Source organism: Hyaena hyaena, unplaced genomic scaffold (genome assembly GCF_003009895.1).
Source record: "Hyaena hyaena isolate Hyena2069 unplaced genomic scaffold, ASM300989v1 scaffold_181, whole genome shotgun sequence".
NCBI lineage: Eukaryota > Metazoa > Chordata > Mammalia > Carnivora > Hyaenidae > Hyaena > Hyaena hyaena.
The window spans coordinates 972,036-992,910 of record NW_024080813.1 but is presented as its reverse complement, the minus strand read 5'-3'; the positions used below and the strand labels follow the sequence as shown (position 1 = coordinate 992,910).

General features: G+C 37.3%; 1 protein-coding gene across 1 annotated transcript in view; it reads right to left on the bottom strand.

Annotated features, from left to right (window-relative positions):
- The window catches only part of LRRC9 (leucine rich repeat containing 9), a 118,212-nt gene that overhangs the window by 76,260 nt on the left and 21,077 nt on the right, over positions 1-20,875 (bottom strand). The window contains exons 8-13 of the mRNA XM_039240754.1: positions 20,089-20,244; positions 17,088-17,284; positions 16,037-16,168; positions 10,428-10,604; positions 9,336-9,453; positions 623-749 (exon numbers count right to left, since the gene is read on the bottom strand). Of these exons, the coding sequence (XP_039096685.1) occupies positions 623-749; positions 9,336-9,453; positions 10,428-10,604; positions 16,037-16,168; positions 17,088-17,284; positions 20,089-20,244 (907 nt within the window). The remainder of the gene's footprint in view (positions 1-622; positions 750-9,335; positions 9,454-10,427; positions 10,605-16,036; positions 16,169-17,087; positions 17,285-20,088; positions 20,245-20,875) is intronic.

Below are 20,875 nucleotides of genomic sequence, written 5' to 3'. Positions count from 1 at the left end.
TGGCGCGAGGGGACCTGGTGTGCAGGTATTTGGCAAGTACGGTCTTTCCAACGGAGGTTTTTCTCCCCCGTGCGGAGGTTTTTCTGTTTCGGACTCTCTCCTTTTCCCCTCTCACTCCCCGTAGAGGGTAGAGGGGGATCGCCTCCCACCCTGGAGTCTCCGATCCCGGCCCGATTTTATCTTCCCCGGTTCGCACTCACGTTAGAAGGCTCTCTCAGTGGATTCTGCATCTTTTTTCTCCCAATCTCTCAGGTTTTGTAAGGTTTCCAATGTCTTCAGATCTTTTCTGTGTGATGTATGGGCGCGAGTGCAAGTATGGAGCTCCTTACTTCTCCGCCATCTTGCCCTCTCCCCCCAAAAATAAATAAAACATTAAAAAGTTTTAAAAATATATATGAGTAACAAACGAGTCCCATCCTATTGATGTTGACACAATAATCACTAAGTATTTGTTCACAAGTTGCGAAGTTACAGATCAGAAAGTCATATACCACTACACTGGTAAATACTTAGTTTCTGGAAAACCTTCCTGATTGATAAAGCCACGTATTAAAAATATTATGAAAGTAATTAACAAAGACTTAGAACTAAAAAGTTCAGAAATACTGTATATTTGTATTACCATGCCTGAAGAGCTCATGCTCGGGAGAGTTCTCATCTTTGAACATTTGCTGTAGAAATTCAATTCTGGGACACTCACACATAGTTAGGCTGTTAGCAAGAATAACAGCTTCTTTTCTGAGAGGCGACTGCAAAGAAAAAACAAAGTCTGAGTATTTTTATAAAACTGACAATACTTCAGCTTCAATACAGATGGTTTATTAGTTTATGTTTATGTGTCTGGGCAAAAAAAAAAAAAAAGGCTAGATTCACTGAAAAGTAGTAGATAAACTTCAGGTGCAACTTCATTCTGTAAGGCCATTTATATAATATGCTTTAAATTTATATGCAAATAGGTTTATGAAAAGTGATATAGAATATTTGTTCCTGTAAAAGCAGCTAGAGTCAAGACTGACAACACTGTGTGGCACAGGAGCTATAATTTTACACATTTTCAATGATACTCCACTAGTAATCAGATAAATTCCAAAAAAGAAACTCCTGTGGGATTATATCAGTGAAGGTTCTTACTTATATGTGATATGTAGATAAATACAGATATACAGATAAAGATTTGGTATAAATAGTGTTCTTGGTTTAATAATCTGCACATCTTTCCAGATACATCTCATTGTGCTAATGCATAGAAATCTTAGTTTGCATTGGGACTAGATTTATTTCTTGAAAATGTTTTAGCAGAAATACAGTAATACAGGGGTGCCCTGGGTGGCTAAGTTGGTTAAGCGTCCGACTTCAGCTCAGGTTGTGATCTCACAGTTCCTGAGTTTGAGCACTGGATCAGGCTCTGTGCTGACGGTGCAGAGCCTGCTTGGGAATCTTGCTCTCACCTCTCTCTCTGCCCCTCCCTGCTCATGCTTTCACTCTCTCTCAAAAACTCTAAAACTAAAAAAATAAATAAATAAATAAAATAGAAATACAGTAAAATTCATATTACTTGCTATGAAAGCTCTGAAAAACAAACAAAATCCCTACTTTTAGTAGTAGAAAACCTAGAGCCAAGAGAGATTATATAATCTCTCCAAGGACAGAAGTAGAAGTTAGCAAAGTCTTACTTTGAACTCAGGTCTGCTTCTCCATATGTTTTCTATAAATGCTGAATTGCTTATTTATTTTTTCTTATTAAAAGCTGTTACCAAAGAGGTTTTTAATTTTTTTAATGTTTATTTATTTCTGAGAGGGAGAGAGGGTGGGGGACAAGCTCAGCTGTTAGGACAGAGCCCAAGGCAAGGCTTGAACTCACGACTGCGAGATCATGACCTGATCCCCCCTGACCCACCCCCCACCAAAGAGATTTTTAAAAAATAAATACTAAAAAGTTGCTCATGTTACTATAAATTCCACATCCCAGTAAATATAACCTTCTCAGATTTCCAATGAACATCACTAACTATTCGTTAGATACAAGCTATGTTCATGACATTGTGCAGCTATAGCATAGTCTTGGCCCTCAAGTAAAAGAGGGAAGATAGTGAAGACAGCACAGGCAGTAATCTCTCTGACATTGCCTATAGCAACATTTTTCTAGGTATGTCTCCTAGGCAAGGGAAATAGAAACAAAAATAAACTGTTGGGACTACATCAAAAGAACAAGTTTCTGCACAGTAAAGGGAACAATCAACTACTAAATGAGAGAAGATATTTGCAAATGATTTACCCAATAAAGAGTTAGTATCCAGAATATATATAGTATTTATAAAACTCAATACCCAAAAGCAATAATCCAATTAAAAAATGGGCAGAAGGCATGAACAGACGTTTCTCCAAAAAAGATCTACAGATGGCCAACAGACTCATAAATTGATGCTCAACATCATTCATTATCAGGGAAATGCAAATGAAAACTACAATGAGAGATCAACTCACACTTGTCAGAAAGGCTAAAATCAACAATACAAGAAACAAGTGTTGGGAAGGATGTGGAGAAAAAGGAACCCTCTTGCACTGTTGGTGGGAACGCACTCTGGGGCAGCCACTGTGGAAAACCGTATGGAGGTTCCTCAGAGTGTTAAAAATAGAACTACCCTACAGTCCAGTAATCACACTACTGGATATTTGCACACACAAAATAAAAACACTAATTCAAAATGATTCTTGAACCCCCAAGTTTATGCAGGATTATTTACAATAGCTAAACTATGGAAGCAGTCCAAGGGTGCCCCCATAGATGAATGGACAAAGTATAAGTATATATGCACAGTGGAATAAAAGATAATAAAATCTTGCCACGTGTGCCACGGATGGATCTAGAGAGTATAATGCTAAGTGAAATAAATCAGTCAGAGGAAGACAAATATCATATGATTTCACTCATATGTGGAATTTAAGAAACAAAATAAACAAGCAAAGGAAAAAGAGAGAGAGAAATTAAGAAACAGACTGTTAACTGAGAACAAACTGATAGCTATCAGAAGGAAGGTAGGTGGGAGAATGGGGAAATAGCAAACAGGGATTAAAGAGTAAATTTATGGTTAAAAATTATTTTAAAAGTAAATAGATAACAAAAAATAGAATCAGAAAATGTAAAAAAGAAAGAAAGAAAGAAAAGAAAGAAAGAAAGAAAGAAAGAAAGAAAGAAAGAAAGAAAGAAAGAAAGAAAGAAAAAGGGGGGAAGATGGAAACTATACCCAGTAATTAAAAATACCATCACATGGTGCCTGGGTGGCTCAACCAGTTAAGTGTCCAACTCATGATTTTAGCTCAGGTTATCATCTCACACGATCCCGTGAGAGCCATTTCTGTGTCGGGCTCCACGCTGAGCATGGAGCTGCTTGGGATTTGCTCTCTCCCTCGCCCTCTGCCCCTACCCTGCTCGTGCTTGTGTACTCTTTTTCTCTCTCTCAGCATAAATAAATAAACATTAAAAAATACAAACCGTCACAAGATGTGTCATATCAGATCTTTTTTTTTTTAATTTTTATTTATTTCTAGGAGAGAGAGAGAGAGACAGCGTGAGCAGGGGAGGGTCAGAGAGAGAGGGAGACACAGACTCCGAAATAGGCTCCAGGCTCCGAGCTGGCAGTCAGCACAGAGCCCAACGCGGGGCTCGAACCACGAACCGCGAGATCATGACCTAAGCGAAAGTCGGACGCTTAACCACTAAGCCACCCAGGCGCCCCATCAGATCTTTTTTAAATGGAACGTTTTTAAGAACCATCTTTGTAGAGGTTAGGGATCATTGCTAGGCTTTGAAGATTAGACATAATTCCAATAATCAGGAATGTTAAAGGAAAGTCTTTTGAAGAGGAGAAAGCATATGAACTTATATAAACAGGTGTGATTGTTATCTATCCATCTATTCAACTATCCATCATTCATTCAACAGATTTCCACTAAGAACCTCTAAAGAAAGTCCCTGTCCTCAAAGTCTTGTAGAGAGTTGCACACCACGATTGCTGTGGAGATCTTTCTGCTACTCCACAGATCGATTTCCTGGATGTTCCAGACCTACCCTCAGTACAGTTGTGTTTGAGGGATGAGAAAAGCCAGGGTCCTCCCTTCTCTGCCATCTTAACTCCTCCTCATTGTATTTCAATATAACAAATGTGTTACAATAACATTCTCAGCTGCCACTGATTGCTACTTAACCAGCTTCCACTAACTGGCTCACAGGATTAAGTAGTATCTTCCATCCTTTCTAAACCCCACAGTATGGTGACAATTCAAGGATAAGAGGGTACTTAAAAAAATATTGATGTTCTAGCATTGGGAATATAGTCAATAATACTGTTAGTAACATTGTATGGTGACAGATAGTGATTGTACTTATTCTAGTGAACACTAAGTAATGTAAAGAATTGTTGAATCACTATGTTGTACACCAGAAACTACTATAACACTGTATGTCAACTATACTTCAATAATAAAAATTTTTAAAAATGATGATGGGGCGTCTGGGTGGCTTAGTCGGTTAAGCGTCCGACTTTTGCTTAGGTCATGATCTCGCGGTTCGTGGGTTCGAGCCCCGCGCCGGGCTCTGTGCTGACTGCCAGCTCAGAGCCTGGAGCCTGTTTCAGTCTGTGACTCCCTCTCTCTCTGACCCTCCCCTGCTCATGCTGTCTTTCTCTCTCTCTCTCCTAGAAATAAAAAAAATAAAAAAAAAAACATTAAAAAAAATGATGTACTTCTGTTCCATCCAGCTGTGTTGTATGCTTATAAAAAGTCAGTTAATTTATTACTGAATTTTTTGGTACCAGCTTATTTGTTATTGAAATTATACACATGAAGTAAAACAATGAAACGTGAGAAAGAATGAGTTTTTTCTATGAAAACTAAGTGGAAAGTGCTGGTAAGATTCTGTAGAGACTAATCATTAAAAGCTGCTGTTATAGCTTGTATAGACGAGGCAAATACAAAAGTTTGGTGGTGGCAGAGGGGATTATACAAACTAAAACTAGATTGATTTTTGCACTCAAGTTCATGCTCAACTTTAAAGAAACTGAAACTAATATGTAATATGGTTATGGCCTGATGTAAGAAAGATCATTGGGAATTTCAACCTCACGTTCAAAGGCTTTGGCCCCATGTAAAAAGATAGATGAATGAAATGTAAGTTTATATGTTTTAAGTTTGCTAAAGGAGTGCTCGCTTCAGCAGCATACATATTAAGTTTGATAAAGTGTTCCTTAAGTAAATAATTTATTTAAAGTTCTCCATTTTTTTAAAGTTTTATTTATTTAAGTGAACTCTACACCCAATGCGGGGCTCAAACTCACAATCCCGAAATCAAGAGTCGCTGCTCTTCCAACTGAACCACCTGGGCACCCTAGTTCTCCATTTTAGTGGATTTTCTGATAAACTTGTAAACTAGGTAAGAGGGCTCCTACTATTTGAGAACTCAGGAAAGGCTTTGCAAAGGAGGAAGTCCTTGAGCCTAGACTCGAAGGGTAAGTTTGCCAAAAGGAAAAAGTAGGGAAAGAGCATTTCATCAAAAGGAGGCATGGCACTGAGGTATGTTTAGGAGAATCACAAAGAAAGTATATACTTCATTTGGAATATTTGTTGTATTTGGTAATAGGGAGTTTGGTTGAAGCTAGATTTTGAGGGATTTGGACTTCATTATCATGAGTAATGGGAAGCTACTGAAGGATTTTCATCATGAGAACAATGCAGTGTGTGCTATGAAAATAATGTCTTAGGAAAGATTAATTTGTCTATCTTTTTAAAGGTGAAAAGAATAGAGGGAAGACCAAGGGCAGAGTTGCCTATTAGGAAACCATTGGCAAAGATTAGACGGAATGTTCTAAGTGGTGGCAGGCAGTAGAAACAAGGAGGGAAAGGAAGAATGCAGAGTGATATGGTAAAGGAAGAGTCACTACAAATGGTAAATGATTAGATAGAGGGATGATGAAAACGGGAGAGGTCAGGCAGAATTTCAAAGCTTTGAACCTGGTCAGTGACGAGAATGACAGCATTGTTGGTAGAAATAAGAGAAGAAAGCAGGGAGAGAGTTGTTTATGGGCAAAAGATTAAAGGCTGGTTTTAGACATACTGTACAAGGAGATAAAACAGATTAATTATGTAGGGATGGCAGCTGTGGGTGTCAGAGCAGAGAGCAGGAGGCGGGCTGGCTGAGGACGTACACTTTGGAGAAAACCAAAGTGGAATAAATGATATTCCTTAAGTCTATTGACCAAGTCCTTGGGCATCAAAGAGAGTATCCTATCCTATCTTCCCTTCCTGCCAGCCAGCCCCTGCCTTACAAAGTCACTGCCAACCTAAGCCAAAGCTGTCTTCTCAACTGCTTACACAGCTCATGTTTTTAATCTTATCCCATCTTAAACGATGCAGTGCATAAACATTTATCTTTATTTCCTGTGTGCACATAATAGCATAAAAATATAGTTTATTAGATCTACATGTTACACAATGATTTTTCTAGCCAATTAGACTTCGCCATTCCTAAGATTTTAACAATGAGAGTAATTGATAGTGTGTGGAGAAGAAAGAGATTATTAAACCTTAATCTTGTGGTATTCTCATGTTTAGAGGGAAGAGGAAGAATTAAAAGAAAACAAAGACAGGACAGTCAGAAAAATAGAAGAATAACATTAGTGTAATTTCATGGATGCCAAAGGGGAGTTTCAAAATGGAAAGAGCAGTCAATATTATCAAATACTTCACAGAATAGTGGTAAATCTTATTTTAAAATTTTCTATGAAATCATGATATTTATCTTTCTGATTGACTTATTGCACTCAGCATAATACTCTCTAGCTCCATCCACCTCACTGCAAATGGCAAAATTATGTTCTTTTTTATGGCTGAGTACTAGGAGCTAGAAAGTATTAAGCTGTGTGCAATAAGTCAGTCAGAGAAAGGCAAATGCCATAAGATTTCACTCTAGGGGCGCCTGGGTGGCTTAGTCGGTTAAGCGTCCGACTTTCGCTTAGGTCATGATCTCGCGGTTTGTGGGTTTGGGCCCCGCGTCGGGCTCTGTGCTGATTGCCAGCTCAGAGCCTGGAGCCTGTTTCAGTCTGTGACTCCCTCTCTCTCTGACCCTCCCCTGCTCATGCTCTCTCTCTCTCTCTCCTAGAAATAAATAAAAACATTAAAAAAAATTAAAAAATAAAAAAAAAGATTTCACTCTAATATGGAATTTGTGAAACAAAACAAATGAACATAGAGGGGGGAAAAAGAGAGGCAAACCAAGAAACAGACTCTTAACTATAAAGAATATACTGATGGTTACCAGAGGGGAGGTGGGTGGGGGGCTGGGTAAAGTCAGTGATGGAGATTAAGCAGTGCACTTGTGAGGAGCATGGGGAGCATGGGGGAAGTGTTGAATCACTCTCTTGTACTCCTGAAACTAATATGTATGGCAGCTGGAATTTAAATAAAAACTTAAAAAAAAACCCAAAAACAAACAAACCAAAACAAACAAAAAACCCCCCAAAATTTTCTATGTGCCAGGAATTGGTCCAACAACTTTCTGGGTAAATTTTGATAATACATTCTATTTAATCTAATATATCTGATATATTATCATTTCAATATGTAATCAGTATAAGAAATTATAATCTCTTTTCTATACCAAGTGTTTAAAAACTGGTATTTATTTAAAATTTTTAGCACATCTCAATTCTGACTTGTCACAAATGCTCAGCGGTCACATGTGGGTGGTGGCTCCCACACTGGATAGCTGGCTATTGAAGGATTAGAGATACCGCATCTCCTAAAGGAGAGGCAGGAGATAAGGCCCTAGCACAGCTTCAGGCAAGCAGGAAACACACAGAAATGTGAGCCTCATCCGTCTACCAACCTTCGGCTCATGATGGTTCATAGTTCTCTGGAATCACCCTGAACTCCACTCTACCTTTTAAAATCCTTTATCCCCGCCCCCCCCTTCTGTCTTCTCTTCCAGAAAGCACATGAGGGCACCTTCGCCATACCAGCCTGCTGAAGCCCATACCTCTGGCCTGCTGCCACAGCACCCCCTTAGAAATCCCCCGTCATCAGCTCCTACTCTCGTCAATCCATTCTCCACTGAGTGGCTGGAATGCTGTTTTAGTGGGGTTTTTTTTATTACGGTAAAAAGTATATGAAGTAAAACTACCATTTTAAAGTGTACAATTCATTGGCATGGAGTACATTCACAGTGTTGCGCAATCATCACCACTATTCATTTCCAGAAATTTTCAGCATCCCCGTAGAAGCCATTAAATAATGACTCCCTATCCTTCCATCCTCCTCATCCCCTGCTAACCTCTATTCTACTTTCTGTCTCTACCAATTTGCCTATTCTAGGTACCACATATAAGTGGAATCACACAATAGTTGTCCATTTGTATTTTGCTTCTTTCACTTAGCATAATGCTTTCAAGGTTGAACCACATATCAAAATGTATCAGAATTTAAATCCTTTTTATGGCTGACTAATATGCCATTGTATGGCTATATCATATTTTGTTTATCCATTCATCTCTTGATGGGCATTTGGATTGTTTTGACTTTTTGGCTACTATGAGTAATGGTCTTATGAACATGAAGGCGCCAGTATCCAAGAACTTTTTAATGCATACCTCATTAAATCCTAACCACAACTCTGTGAAGTAGATATTATCACCTTCATTTTACAGAGAGGAAGAAACAGGCAAAGAGAGGTGGAGTCACATAGCTGCTGAGTAGGAAAGCCAGGATTTAAATGCAGCAATATTATCATTTTTGTGTGTGCCATGATGTGAAAGGGGTGAGGAAGCACTGCTCTATAACAGGGCATTACAGCTGCCTCAGCAAGAGACTGGAAGCCAGAGAAAGGGTGACTGGATATGTGGGAGCTCAGAGTGACCAGGGAGCAAGGTGTAGACAAAGAGAAGTAGAGAATAAAGAGGTGGTGGCAGTTAAAAGAGAAAGAAAATCAGGATGACAACCAGAATGCATAGCAGTGTTCAGTGAATGGATTTATTTTCAAGATGGAGAAGGCCTCAGTGTTTAAAACAGATTAGATAAACAGATTTCAAGATTATTAGCAAAAGGGTCACAGCATGAAAATAGGATACCCAGAAATATTAGTCTGGCAGATAAAGTAACTGATGGACTTATTCTGGTATAATCCAAAGAAGGAAGATGCTATACTTTCTAGCACCAAGCTTTCTGTGAAATAGCAGAAGTTTGCTATAAATATGGATAAAAGGATTGAGAATCAAGCCCTGTCTAACCAATGGCAGAGCTTTATTCATTAGGAAGAAAGCATTATTCTGAATGACATTTTATGCTACCTTGCTTGTTTCACTGTCTTTGAATCCTTTTTCAAGTATTTGTAGCAGATGCTTTTTCTTCACTGTAACTTCAGGATCAAAAACATAAAAAAGGCATTCCAGCATCTTTCGATAGCTCCTTAAGAATAATTGAGACAAAAAAAAGTTTGAGAATTGATTTCAAAAGAGCTTAGCCATAGATAAGACAATTATATATCCTGCCCTAGATTTTCCATTTACAGTGAATGTTCTAGTGTCATACTAAGACTCCAATCCCCCTCAGTCTCAAAAAGAGCCCCAGGGATGCCTGAGTGGCTCAGTTGGTTGAGCATCTGACTTTGGCTCAGGTCATGATCTCAAGGTTTGTGGGTTCGACCTTGCCTCGGCTCTGTGCCAACAGTGAGGAGCATGCTTAGGATTTTCCCTCTCTGCCCCTTACCTGTTTGCCCTTTCTCTGTCTCTTTTGAAATGGATAAATAAAAACTTAAAAAAGAAGAAAAGCTCCAGTGTGGGTAAACTATGATGCCATCAGGGAGATGCATGAAAAGGAAATATTTACTAACAAGTTATATTTTCAATATTGTAAACTTTTAAAAAAAATGTTCATTTGGGGCGCCTGGGTGGCTTAGTCGGTTAAGCGTCCGACTTTCGCTTAGGTCATGATCTCGTGGTTCATGGGTTCGAGCCCCGCGTCGGGCTCTGTGCTGACTGCCAGCTCAGAGCCTGGAGCCTGTTTCAGTCTGTGACTCCCTCTCTCTCTGACCCTCCCCTGCTCATGCTGTCTCTCTCTCTCTCTCCTAGAAATAAAAAATTTAAAAAAAAAAAAGTTTAAAAAAAATGTTCATTTATTTTTGAGAGAGAGAAAGAGCATGTGAGCAGGGGAGGGGCAGAGAGAGAGAGGGAGAGAGAGAATCCCAAACAGGCTCCAAGCTGTTAGTGCAAAGCCTCACACGGGGCTCAAACCCACAATCTGTGAGATCATGACCTCAGCCGAAGTTGGACGCCTGACCAAGACACCCAGGCCCTCCAGTAAACTTTTAAAACAGAATGACTCTTTTGCAAAATAAAATCAGGCTTCTGTAAAAATGTTCCTTATGGAATTTAACTTCTTACTCTGAATCATGCATATCGTCATTGTGAAGAAACTTCTGGAATTTCTCTTCAAATTTTAGTCTCAGAATACGGTTGTTAACTTTGATAATACGTTTTACTTTCAATCCAGTAATACCATATGGCCTGAAGTCCCAGGTACAAAAACGTGAAAGAATTAGTTCATAGCAGGAGTTAAACCTATATGGGAACACAGAATATGTACAAAGAAAAGAACACATTGTCCTTAAAATGTTCAAGAACACAAAGTTACATATGATAAAAGTTATAGCCCATATTTTATATGTTTTTGCTTAAAGATACATTGTCATATCATAGCTCTGCCTTGGTTCAAACTGGGTACCCTTAATAAAAGAGATGTTAAACTTTGAAACATAAAAGTAAGAGTTGTTTTTATTAATTAGATGTGTGTTTCGACTAAAAGGTGAGTTTCTTGAGTACTCCTCCATTTCTGAAACATTTTCTTTTTTGGCTTCAGTGAAACTATATGTTTTTGGCTTTCTTCTTATTGGCTGCTCCTTCATGGTTTTCTTTACTGACTCTTTTTCCTCTGGCAGATTTCTAAATGTTGGATTGCACCAGGAATCAGTCTTGGGCTCTCCTTTTGTTTCCATGAATACTATCCCTAAGTGATTTCATCTAGTCCCTTGGTAATATATAGAAAAAATATATTTTATATATACTGATATATCCCAACATTTTACTTCCAGACTTTATCTCTACCCAATTTAGGTGGATATACCCCTACTTGAACATCCAACTGCTTAGTTGGTATGCTCACTTGCATATGGAATAAGTCTCTCAAACTTAATTCATCACTGTGTCTAAGCCTACTCTGCCTGAGTGTTTTTCATCTCAGTATATGGTACCAGAATCCAACTGGTAGCTTAAGTTGACATCCCAGGAATGAAACTTCCCTCCTCTTCATCTCATCAATATCCAATTCTTCGGCAAATCTGTTTGGCCCTACATCTAAAATATGCTGAATATAACCCTATGTCATCACCATCACTGTTATTACTCTTTTCCAAATCACCATTCTCTCTCATTTGGACTACTGCCAATAACTTCATAACTATAGGGAGCTAGAAGTGAAAGAGGCAGAATCTCTGCTCTCATGGAGCTTATATTATAAGGAATTGGCCAAAAAATAAACAATACATAAATAAAATCATTTCTAAACTGACAAGTGCTTTGAAGAAAAAGATGTTTGGGGTAAGCACTGGAGTGGGGGCTACTTAGTATAGGTCTTGGGTAACATCTTTCAGAGAAGATATTTGAGTGAAGAAATGAAGGAGAAAAGGGGGCCAGCTTTGTGAAGATCTCAAGAAAATGTACTGGCAGTGCTCATCTGCTCTCTACTGCCCTTACTGGGCCATGCCCTATCTTACAGTAGCACAGAATTTGTACTAAGATGAGATTTTAAAATGGATCAATTTGAGGGCACCTGGGTGGCTCAGTAGGTTAAGCGTCCTATTTCAGCTCAGGTCATGATCTCATGGTTTGTGGATTCCAGCCCCGTGTTGGATTCAGTGCTGACGGCTCAGAGCCTGGAGCCTATTTCAGATTCTGTGTCTCCCCCTCTCTCTGCCACTCCCCTGATCATGCTCTGCCGCTGTTCCTCTCAAGAATAAATAAACATAGAAAAAAATAATAATAATGAAAAATAAAATGGATCAATTTGAAAAGGAAGCTAAGTGATCCTATATCAGACACATTTACCTGTAATGAGATGTCTGGTCCTCAGTGGTATATCATATCAACCAAGGTCTGAGCATGGGTGTAGGCTAATATTACAGAAGTGAGCTTCTTTGTGGGTGGTCTTTCCTTGGGATTAATCAGTCCAAGTCACTCCTATTTACTATGTCCTGGAACCATTGAAGCTCTCCTTACTACTTGCACTCTATTTACTGTTGTTGTTATTATTATTATACTCTGATAGAAAGTGTTGTAGGCATTTTATTTAGATAAGATTTTGTCATATAGTAACGAAGAGTAAGCAAGAGTAGACAGAAGTGATAAATGGACGATACCTAGCTTCTAGTTCAGTTTCCAGGAATGCAAGAATGAGGAATGGCACAGAAAACTCCATGAAGTGGAATCCTTTCATAGAGCTTTTCTCTGCCTGGAGATTCAGTAGGTGAGCCTTCCTCACATAGAATTCCTAGAACCCTGGAGACTGAGAACCCCTGTGCTAATAGGACATGGACTCTGTGCTACCCAGGATTAGTGAAATAAAGCCATTCATTCAGTCACCTGGTCAAGCTGGCGGTGAGAAGGCATCATTGACAGAGTGCTGGGATACTGCTGCTGGAGGAGGGAGAACCAAACCTACACTGACCGGAAGTACTGTGACTCTCCGTATTCTCAGTTCCTTCTCACAGCATTGTTGGTAACGTGCCACATGCACTGAGGAGCGTCTCATTACTGGCCTGAGATATATGCCTTCTATTCTGAACCTGAAATAACAACTGTAGGAACTTACATAGAATAATATCTAAATCTCCTATACCTCTCCTGCAAGGGGTCCCAAATGTCTAAGGGCAAAATTCAAAGTACCAGCTTGCAGTGCACTTTAATGATCAGGCCCTTGTCATGTGGAAATACTGGTAGTTCTCCAAATGTATTTTACCAGTTCCATACCTTTTTACTACATGCTGTTTCCTCTGCCTAGGAAGTCCTTCCCCTAATTCTGTGTATAGTTAATTTCTATCTGTCCCTCAAAATTCAGATCAAAGTATCTCCCTCAGATGTCCCCACTTCCAGAAAACTTTCTCTACATCTCCATTCTTGTTTGAATGTCACTCTTCTCCAGACCAACAATTATCCCAGAATTTAGTACCTCTTCATTACCATAGTCTCTCACACCAGACAGCAGCCTGGATGAGAGCAGAAACTATAGCTTTTACCCCTAGCACCTAGAATAGAATCTGGCCCATAGTAGAAACTCAGTGGATGGATGCTGAGCAAGTGAACACAATAGAAAAGATTCAAAGATGTATACAAATGCAGTCTCTATATAGACTTCACTGAGTTTATAAACAAATGGAGCAGAAAAGTAATGGGGTAAGGATAGGCAAAATTATAGCAGAGTAGAGATACAACTCAGTGCTGTGAAGATACAAAAAGAATAATAATGACTCATCTAATAAAGATGACAAAGATATCCCTCCCAAAAGATGGCTCTTGATGGTGGCCTTGAAGATAAAGTAAGTTTTGACAGACAATGATAGAGAGTGAGGGCAAGGGTGCAAAGCATTCTGTGTGAAGGGAGCAGAACAGACGAAACCACTTTTGTGGTGGTGCACCAGGTATGTCCCAAGAGCAGTGAGGCACAGTTTGGCTGCCTCTGGAGGCATTTGAAAAGAAGTGGGATGGTTAGAAGACCATTCAGTGAAGACCATTGAATATTGGGGTGAAGGGTGTGAATATCATTTTGAAGGTAACAGATTGCTACAAAAGGCATTTATTTTGTTTTAAGCAGTGCTCTCTGGAGGAGGTGTGCGAGCAGGAACCACAGAGGAAATCATTTAGTCATGCTTACTGATTGATTAGCAAATACCAAATACCTATTACATGCAGACACTACTACACTCAATGTGGGGCTTGAACTCATGACCTCAAGAACATGAGTCACACACTCTACTGACTAAGCCAGCCAGGTACCGCAGGAGCTATTTCTTAACATCCATAAAAAAAAAAAAATCACAGCTTAGGTGGCTAAGTTTGTAAAAAACAATCCTTCAAATTCTGTCAACGTAGATTTGATTTTCTTCTTAAAATGGATCAAGGTTGTTACTATTAAAATCAAGTAAACAATTGTTAATTGTTAATTCTTATCAAAACCCATCAAGCTAATTTACTACCAGGTTGACATAGTTACCTAATGTCTTTTTAGTCATCTTGCTTTTATGTATTTTTCTCTAAAATCTACTTGTTTTGTAAAGAGCCTACTCTGCAATAAGTTAAAAAAAAAACAGAAATAATAATAAATAAATCTGTTTAGGTTGAGCAAATATAAATGAAAGACTGAAAAATTATTCATGCATCCTGCATGAATTCAATTTTTGTACTTGAAAAATCAAGGCCTTTGTTTGTTTATATGGGAAGTGGGATGAATCCCCTTTCTATCTCTGTACATAAAAATCACGTATTGTGGTTAAGTGAATAGTAGTAATTGCTGGGCAATGGATGTACTGATACAAAAGAAAACATTTTAAAAGGTCTATTTCTCACTTGGGCAGAACTTCTCACACTTTTCTACCAAAGTACCCCCAAGGCCCTTAAGAAGTTCTTACTCACAGAGCCACATCCTATAAATCAGGGGTATTGGCTTAAAATAATCGGTAACAATCACATATTTTTCTTTATAAAAAAGTTAATGCAAACTCTGAATTTTACTCCATAAAAGTCAGTGTTTGTTTCAACACTGACTGCCAGTAAAATCCTCTGGGATGATGTAACAAGTCCATTCAGTATCTTTACGTGCTTCCTGCTTCCTCTCCACACACCCGAATTTGCAGTACGCTTCTAGGGTTCTATGGCAAGCTTTGGCTTGTTCATGGGCTCCCCAGTTTTGAGGAAATGATTACAGAAATGTGAAAGTTATAATCAGTGGTATTGTCTGCTGCAAACCTTCTTTCTTTTCCTTCTTTCCTCCTCCCGTCCTTCCTTCCTTCCATCTATCCTTCCTCCCTTTAGAATCCTTTTTCTGGTTATACTCTCAGGTTGAGGCAACACAACCATTTCCTTGTTTGTACCAGGAGGCTTCAATTTTGAAGTGTGTATGTTTCCTGTTTCCTGCCTGTTTCTGGTGGTTCTCTCCATTTCTGTCTAAATGAACTTTTCCCCCAAATTCCTGGTTTTAAAGTATATGCCTTATTTTAACTCACAGAGTCCATGTGCACCCTGACTCTAGCCAGCTCTAGACAACTGGTTTGACTTTGACTATGGACCCCCAGGAAATTTCCTGCTGCCAGTCCTGCTCCTGTAGTCCTTCTCTATTCTAGCTTCTCACACAATATTCAGAATCCAGGGCCAAGTCCAGTTGAGAAATGAATAATATAAACATATATAAAATTAATACTTGGCCATACACTTAAAAAAATTATTCTGGGGCCGCCTGGGTGGCTCAGTCGGTTGAGTGTCCGACTCCGGCTCAGGTCATGATCTCACGGTTAGTGGGTTCGAGCCCCGCGTCGGGCTCTGTGCTGACAGCTGGCTCAGAGCCTGGAGCCTCCTTTGGATTCTGTATCTCCCTCTCTCTCTGACCCTCCCCTGATCACACTGTCTCTATATCTCAGAAATAAAAAAATTTTTAAAAATTAAAATTAAAAAAAAATTATTCTGGCTCTTGGGCTACGGGAAATTGGGTAAAGAGCAGTGAACTATGATTAGGATGTTCTCAAGGTCAGCTCATAGTAATTATGTAAACAGAAAATTGTATTGGTGGCAAAATAGGGTAACAGCCATTTTTCAGCGGGTGAACATTCTATACGAGACGTGTTTTGAAAATTAGACATTTTAAGATTTTATAAGTTGATATTTTAGCTGACGATCCTAAGCACCTAAAATTATTTTTAAGGCTGTGACTAACTTTCAAACAGACATACCAGTCATCAGATCGAGTGCCTTCTTCAAAGTGGATATTTCCCACAGTTTCCAACTCAGTTAACAACAATGGGATCAATAAGCCATGGCTTTTCTTCTTTTGTTTCACTTCAACACGATAAACAGCTTCAATCCTATTTAAGAAAAAAATAAAGTTATTAGAGAAACCTAAATATCACAACATTAAAATTAAAGTTAAAATAGATTTTTTTTAAAGCTGATATGAAAAATACAAGGCTTTTGTCAATGGATACGGAAAGGTCGGTGTTAACAGTTAAACCAAGTAAAAGACATTCTCTTTCTGGCAATAAAAACCACCTCAAATGATGTTAACTTCAGAATATGTGAAGGTTAGAAGGCTGTCCTGGCTCTGCCACTTATGGCTCTCAGATCTTCTTGTGCTGTAGGTTTTCAGTAAAATGGCAATATTAATAGTACCTACACCTGAAAAGGCTTTTTTTTTTTTTGAGGATTACATGCAAAATACATATAAAACTCATAGCAAAGAATTTGGCACAGAGTAAGAAATAAGTGTTAGGAGGAGGAGAAGGAGGAGGTGTAATAGTAGTAGTAGTATTTACAGGGCAAACTAACTTTATCCATTTAATGCCCTAGTAAATAAACAATTCTTGGTACTTACTAAATCTTCTGCTTTACATTTCTAGTTGAAACTCAGCCAGAGTTTGTTTCTACAATTTCTAGCCAACTGTGTATGTGCTTTGCTCAGTCAGATCTATGTGGTGAGTTTCTCCATCAGTAGCAGCTCTAATATTTTTAGTTTGCCGACACTAGAGCAGTGATGTGACAAGAAAGCCACTAGGGGGAAGTCTGCTGTGCCTAATTAAGCATTGCCTCTGTAAAAAGCTATCTATGTCAGCTTTGAACCAATAACGTCTATCTCTACTGGGAATGGGACTAGAAACATAATTCCGTGTTTTACTTCATAATATAATTCTTTCTACCCCTGAGGAAGAGAACTGAGCTCAACTGATAGCCTAGAACATTCTGTCCCCTCAAGTTTCAAATTTGAACTAGACAATTCATAAAACGTACTCATCTAGTTTTTTGTTCCAGAATGTTACCCTTTCATTCAAGGCATTTAGTTTGGTCAGTATCTTCTGTTGAAGATTTGGCTCTTCTGTGGCAGTTTCGCACTTCTTTGAGTTTTCAAGTTCAGCTATTTTATTGTTATTGGATCTATCACTGTGCCCTTTGCCAGATGCCTTGTTTTCGGCAAGTTCCCGTTCCAGCTGTTGAAATCAGCGTGCCAGAGAGTGAAACATTTTAGTGGAATTATTAAATATATAGTTAATTTAAATTAACAAAAAAGAAATCTAGATAATAAATAGGCCAAACGCATAAAAAGATGCCAAATGTGTGATTACAACTTTGGTGCAAGTTTAGTCAGCCAATTTCTTTTGACCAAGAGACATTCTTAAATACTTCAAACACGGCAGTTCTTTTAATCAAAAATGGGAAGAGCAAAGAAATGGATTTTTAAATATTAGTGATGAGCTGGCTTCTATTAAAGCCAAAGTAAAATAATAACAAATGCTGGTTTTGGTATAAATAAAATATTTAAACTTCAAATTAATGTGACTTTTATCACACCTACTTTTCAATCTTTCAATTTTCTTTTAAGTACTTTGGTATTCTGGAAAAAAAACAACCACAGAAAATATATGAAACATGTATATCGAGATGAGTACTTTTGCTTTTACATCCATCTCCTATATATGGTTCAGCATAGCAATGTCTTTATTTAAATTTTGATATTTTGTTTTCTCTTGTCCATAATGGGCTTTTTTGGCATTCATCTGTATTTTTTAAAATATTACATTATACGTGATTTATTGTGATTACTGAGGTTTTTAGCAGTCAAATTTTGGGTCTGCAGTGAGTGCCTCACTGGCCTTGCCTTCATCCCAGCCTTGTAGGATTTCAAGATGAATTGGAGAGATTTTTATAAATAGAAATTTACTGATTATCTGTCCTCACCCCTATGATGGCTATATCCAGCTATTAAAAAACAAATCAAGCATATTTATAAAAATGTCTATCATTTATCTAATCTACAGGTATTATTTTTCACATTTGCAGGTTTTACTTGCTACATGCATTTGCACATAAAAACAGATATAAAATGATTTCCATATACTGGTTGATTTTTTTATCCAAAAATGAGTTTTGTTAATGTTTCACTTTAAGGATATCTACTACATTATTAATTAAAATCTGTTTATTTTAGAAAGAGTATTAAATATATTTAAAAGATTTGTTATTTTAAAATTTTAATTTACATCCAAGTTAGTTACCATATAGTGCAACAATGATTTCAGGACTAGATTCCTTAATGCCTCTTATCCATTTAGCCCATCCCCCCTCCCACATCCCCTCCAGTATGTTTTGTCCCCCTCCCTGCTTTTATATTATTTTTGCTTCCCTTCCCTTATGTTCATCTGTTTTGTATCTTAAAGTCCTCATATGAGTGAAGTCATATGATATTTGTCTTTCTCTAATTTCGCTTAGCATAATACCCTCTAGTTCCATCCATGTAGTTGCAAATGGCAAGATTTCATTCTTTTTTTTTCTGTCATAGTTTTGGTTTCCATATAACACCCAAGGCTCATCCCAACAAGTGGATTTCATTCTTTTTGATTACCAAGTAATACTCCATTGTGTATATATATCACATCTTCTAAAAGACCTGGTTTTTAATGGCAGTATACTACTCTACCGTAAGAATGAATAATTCTTCCTCTCTGGTTGAACAATTAGGTAAGCTTCCAATTTTATGTTCTTATTAATAGTGTAGTGATAAACATCTTATGTATGTAAATATCTATCCAAATCCTTAGAACAGAGTGCTACCAGTAGGTTTACTGGCTCAAAAGCTACAAGCATTTTTAGGCTGTGAATACATATGACCTAAATTATATTTCATCGGTGGTATAGTAGTGTCACACTCATCTTCAGCAGCCTGAGTACTATCATGTGTTATACTCTGACAATTGTATAGATGAAAATGGTTGTTTGTTATCTTAATTCACACTGGGAAATTAATAAAGTTAAGCTCTTATTTCAAATATTAGTCATTTTAAAATTTCTTCTTTTGTAAAACAGAAGTTTAGTTACTTTGCTCAGTTCTTCTATTTGAATATTTGCTCCTTGTTTTATTTATGAATGTTTATACTAAGGGTGTCACGTTTGCCCATCCTGGTTTTTTTTAAAGATTTATTTTTAAGTAATCTCTACATTCAGTGTGGGGCTCGAACTCACAACCCCAAGATCAAGAGTCACAAACTCTACTAACTGAACCAGCCAGATGCCCCCATCATGTTTGCTGAAAACTGTTTACTTTTATTAATTATCCTTTTTAGTACCAAAGCATTTTACTTTTATTTTTTGCAATCAAATCTACACTCTGTTCTTTTGTGATTTCTAGTATTTTTTTTAATTTGGCAGGCTGAGACCAGTTAAACATATTCATCTATATATTCTTCAGTTGTTTTCATGTTTTTTCATTTTTAAATTTAATTCTGTTTTTCCCCACTGGCATTTGTTTTTGGTAAAGTGTAAATTAAGAATCCAATTCCCATACTCCCAAATAGTTTATTTTTCTAACACCATTTGTAGAATAATTATATTTTCTTACCTTAAAAACACACATTAAGTTCTTATATGAAAAAAAGTTCCATTTTGAGGTTAATAATCCTTAATTTTTCAGAGCCTACTTTCAGTAAAGGAAATCCCATTTACTCTAAGTGAAAAAAGCACACATAATGTAACTACCAAAGTACAGCGTGCTTTAAAGTTCTCTCCTTGTGTTAATACCTTAAAATATTATTAAAGGGGTATTTTAGCACTTTAGACCAAAAAATTAATTTTAAGCACAGCCTGAAATAAATTCTAATAGATTCTAATAGATTTCTATAACTTTTAGAATCATTATTTCTATATGTGTTTTACATACATATAATTTAAAAGATAATGCTGTCTTATTGCCAGTTTTCTGAAGGTATGGCCACTAAAATTTTACAATATTGAATCTTACATTTTTTTTCACAAAGCTAAATAATTTTATTCTTTCCTCTGGCAATTTCTGTAACTTGCATTTTCGTTCATTCAATTTTTCAAGGTCTTCGTTAAGATGCCTCTGAACAGTTTTTATACGCATATTGTAATACATTATTTTTTTCATTACTGTGGTCTAAAAGTGAGAAAAAAAAACAAAAGATCAGCTGAAGCAAAAAACATTATTAATTATTGCTAGCATTATGGGAGTGTGATGTGTTCTATATAACCACTGGAAAATTTTACATGCTCAATTACTCATAATGATGACAGCTGAAATGATAATGGCTATACAGAGTGCTATATTGAAACGTCATAAGCAAAGTACAAATTTCCAAAGATTTTCTTTGTGGATAATATTTTAAGTTGAGGCAAATTCATATTTATTTGGAGGATGACAACATAAAGTGCTTCCAGATAGAATTCAATTTACAAAATCTTATCATTTAGCTAATGAAGCATACTGCTAAAGCAAATAGCTCACCTGTGTTGCTCCTTTTTGACTAACTTAGGGAAAAAATACATTGAAACCATTAAAAGTAAAGGTAACATTATTCAATTCATTTTGAAAAGCATGGGTAAGAAATAGAATTTGACTTTCCCCCCAATTTTCTAAAAGGATGTTCTAAATAAACTTGTTTTAGATTGAGCAAATGACTAAATTTTCAATCTAATCCCATTACCTAGAATATCTTAATACCAGTGGATCATACAGTTATAATAAATATATAATAGATTAAATCTACTTTTAAGAAATACACCAGCTA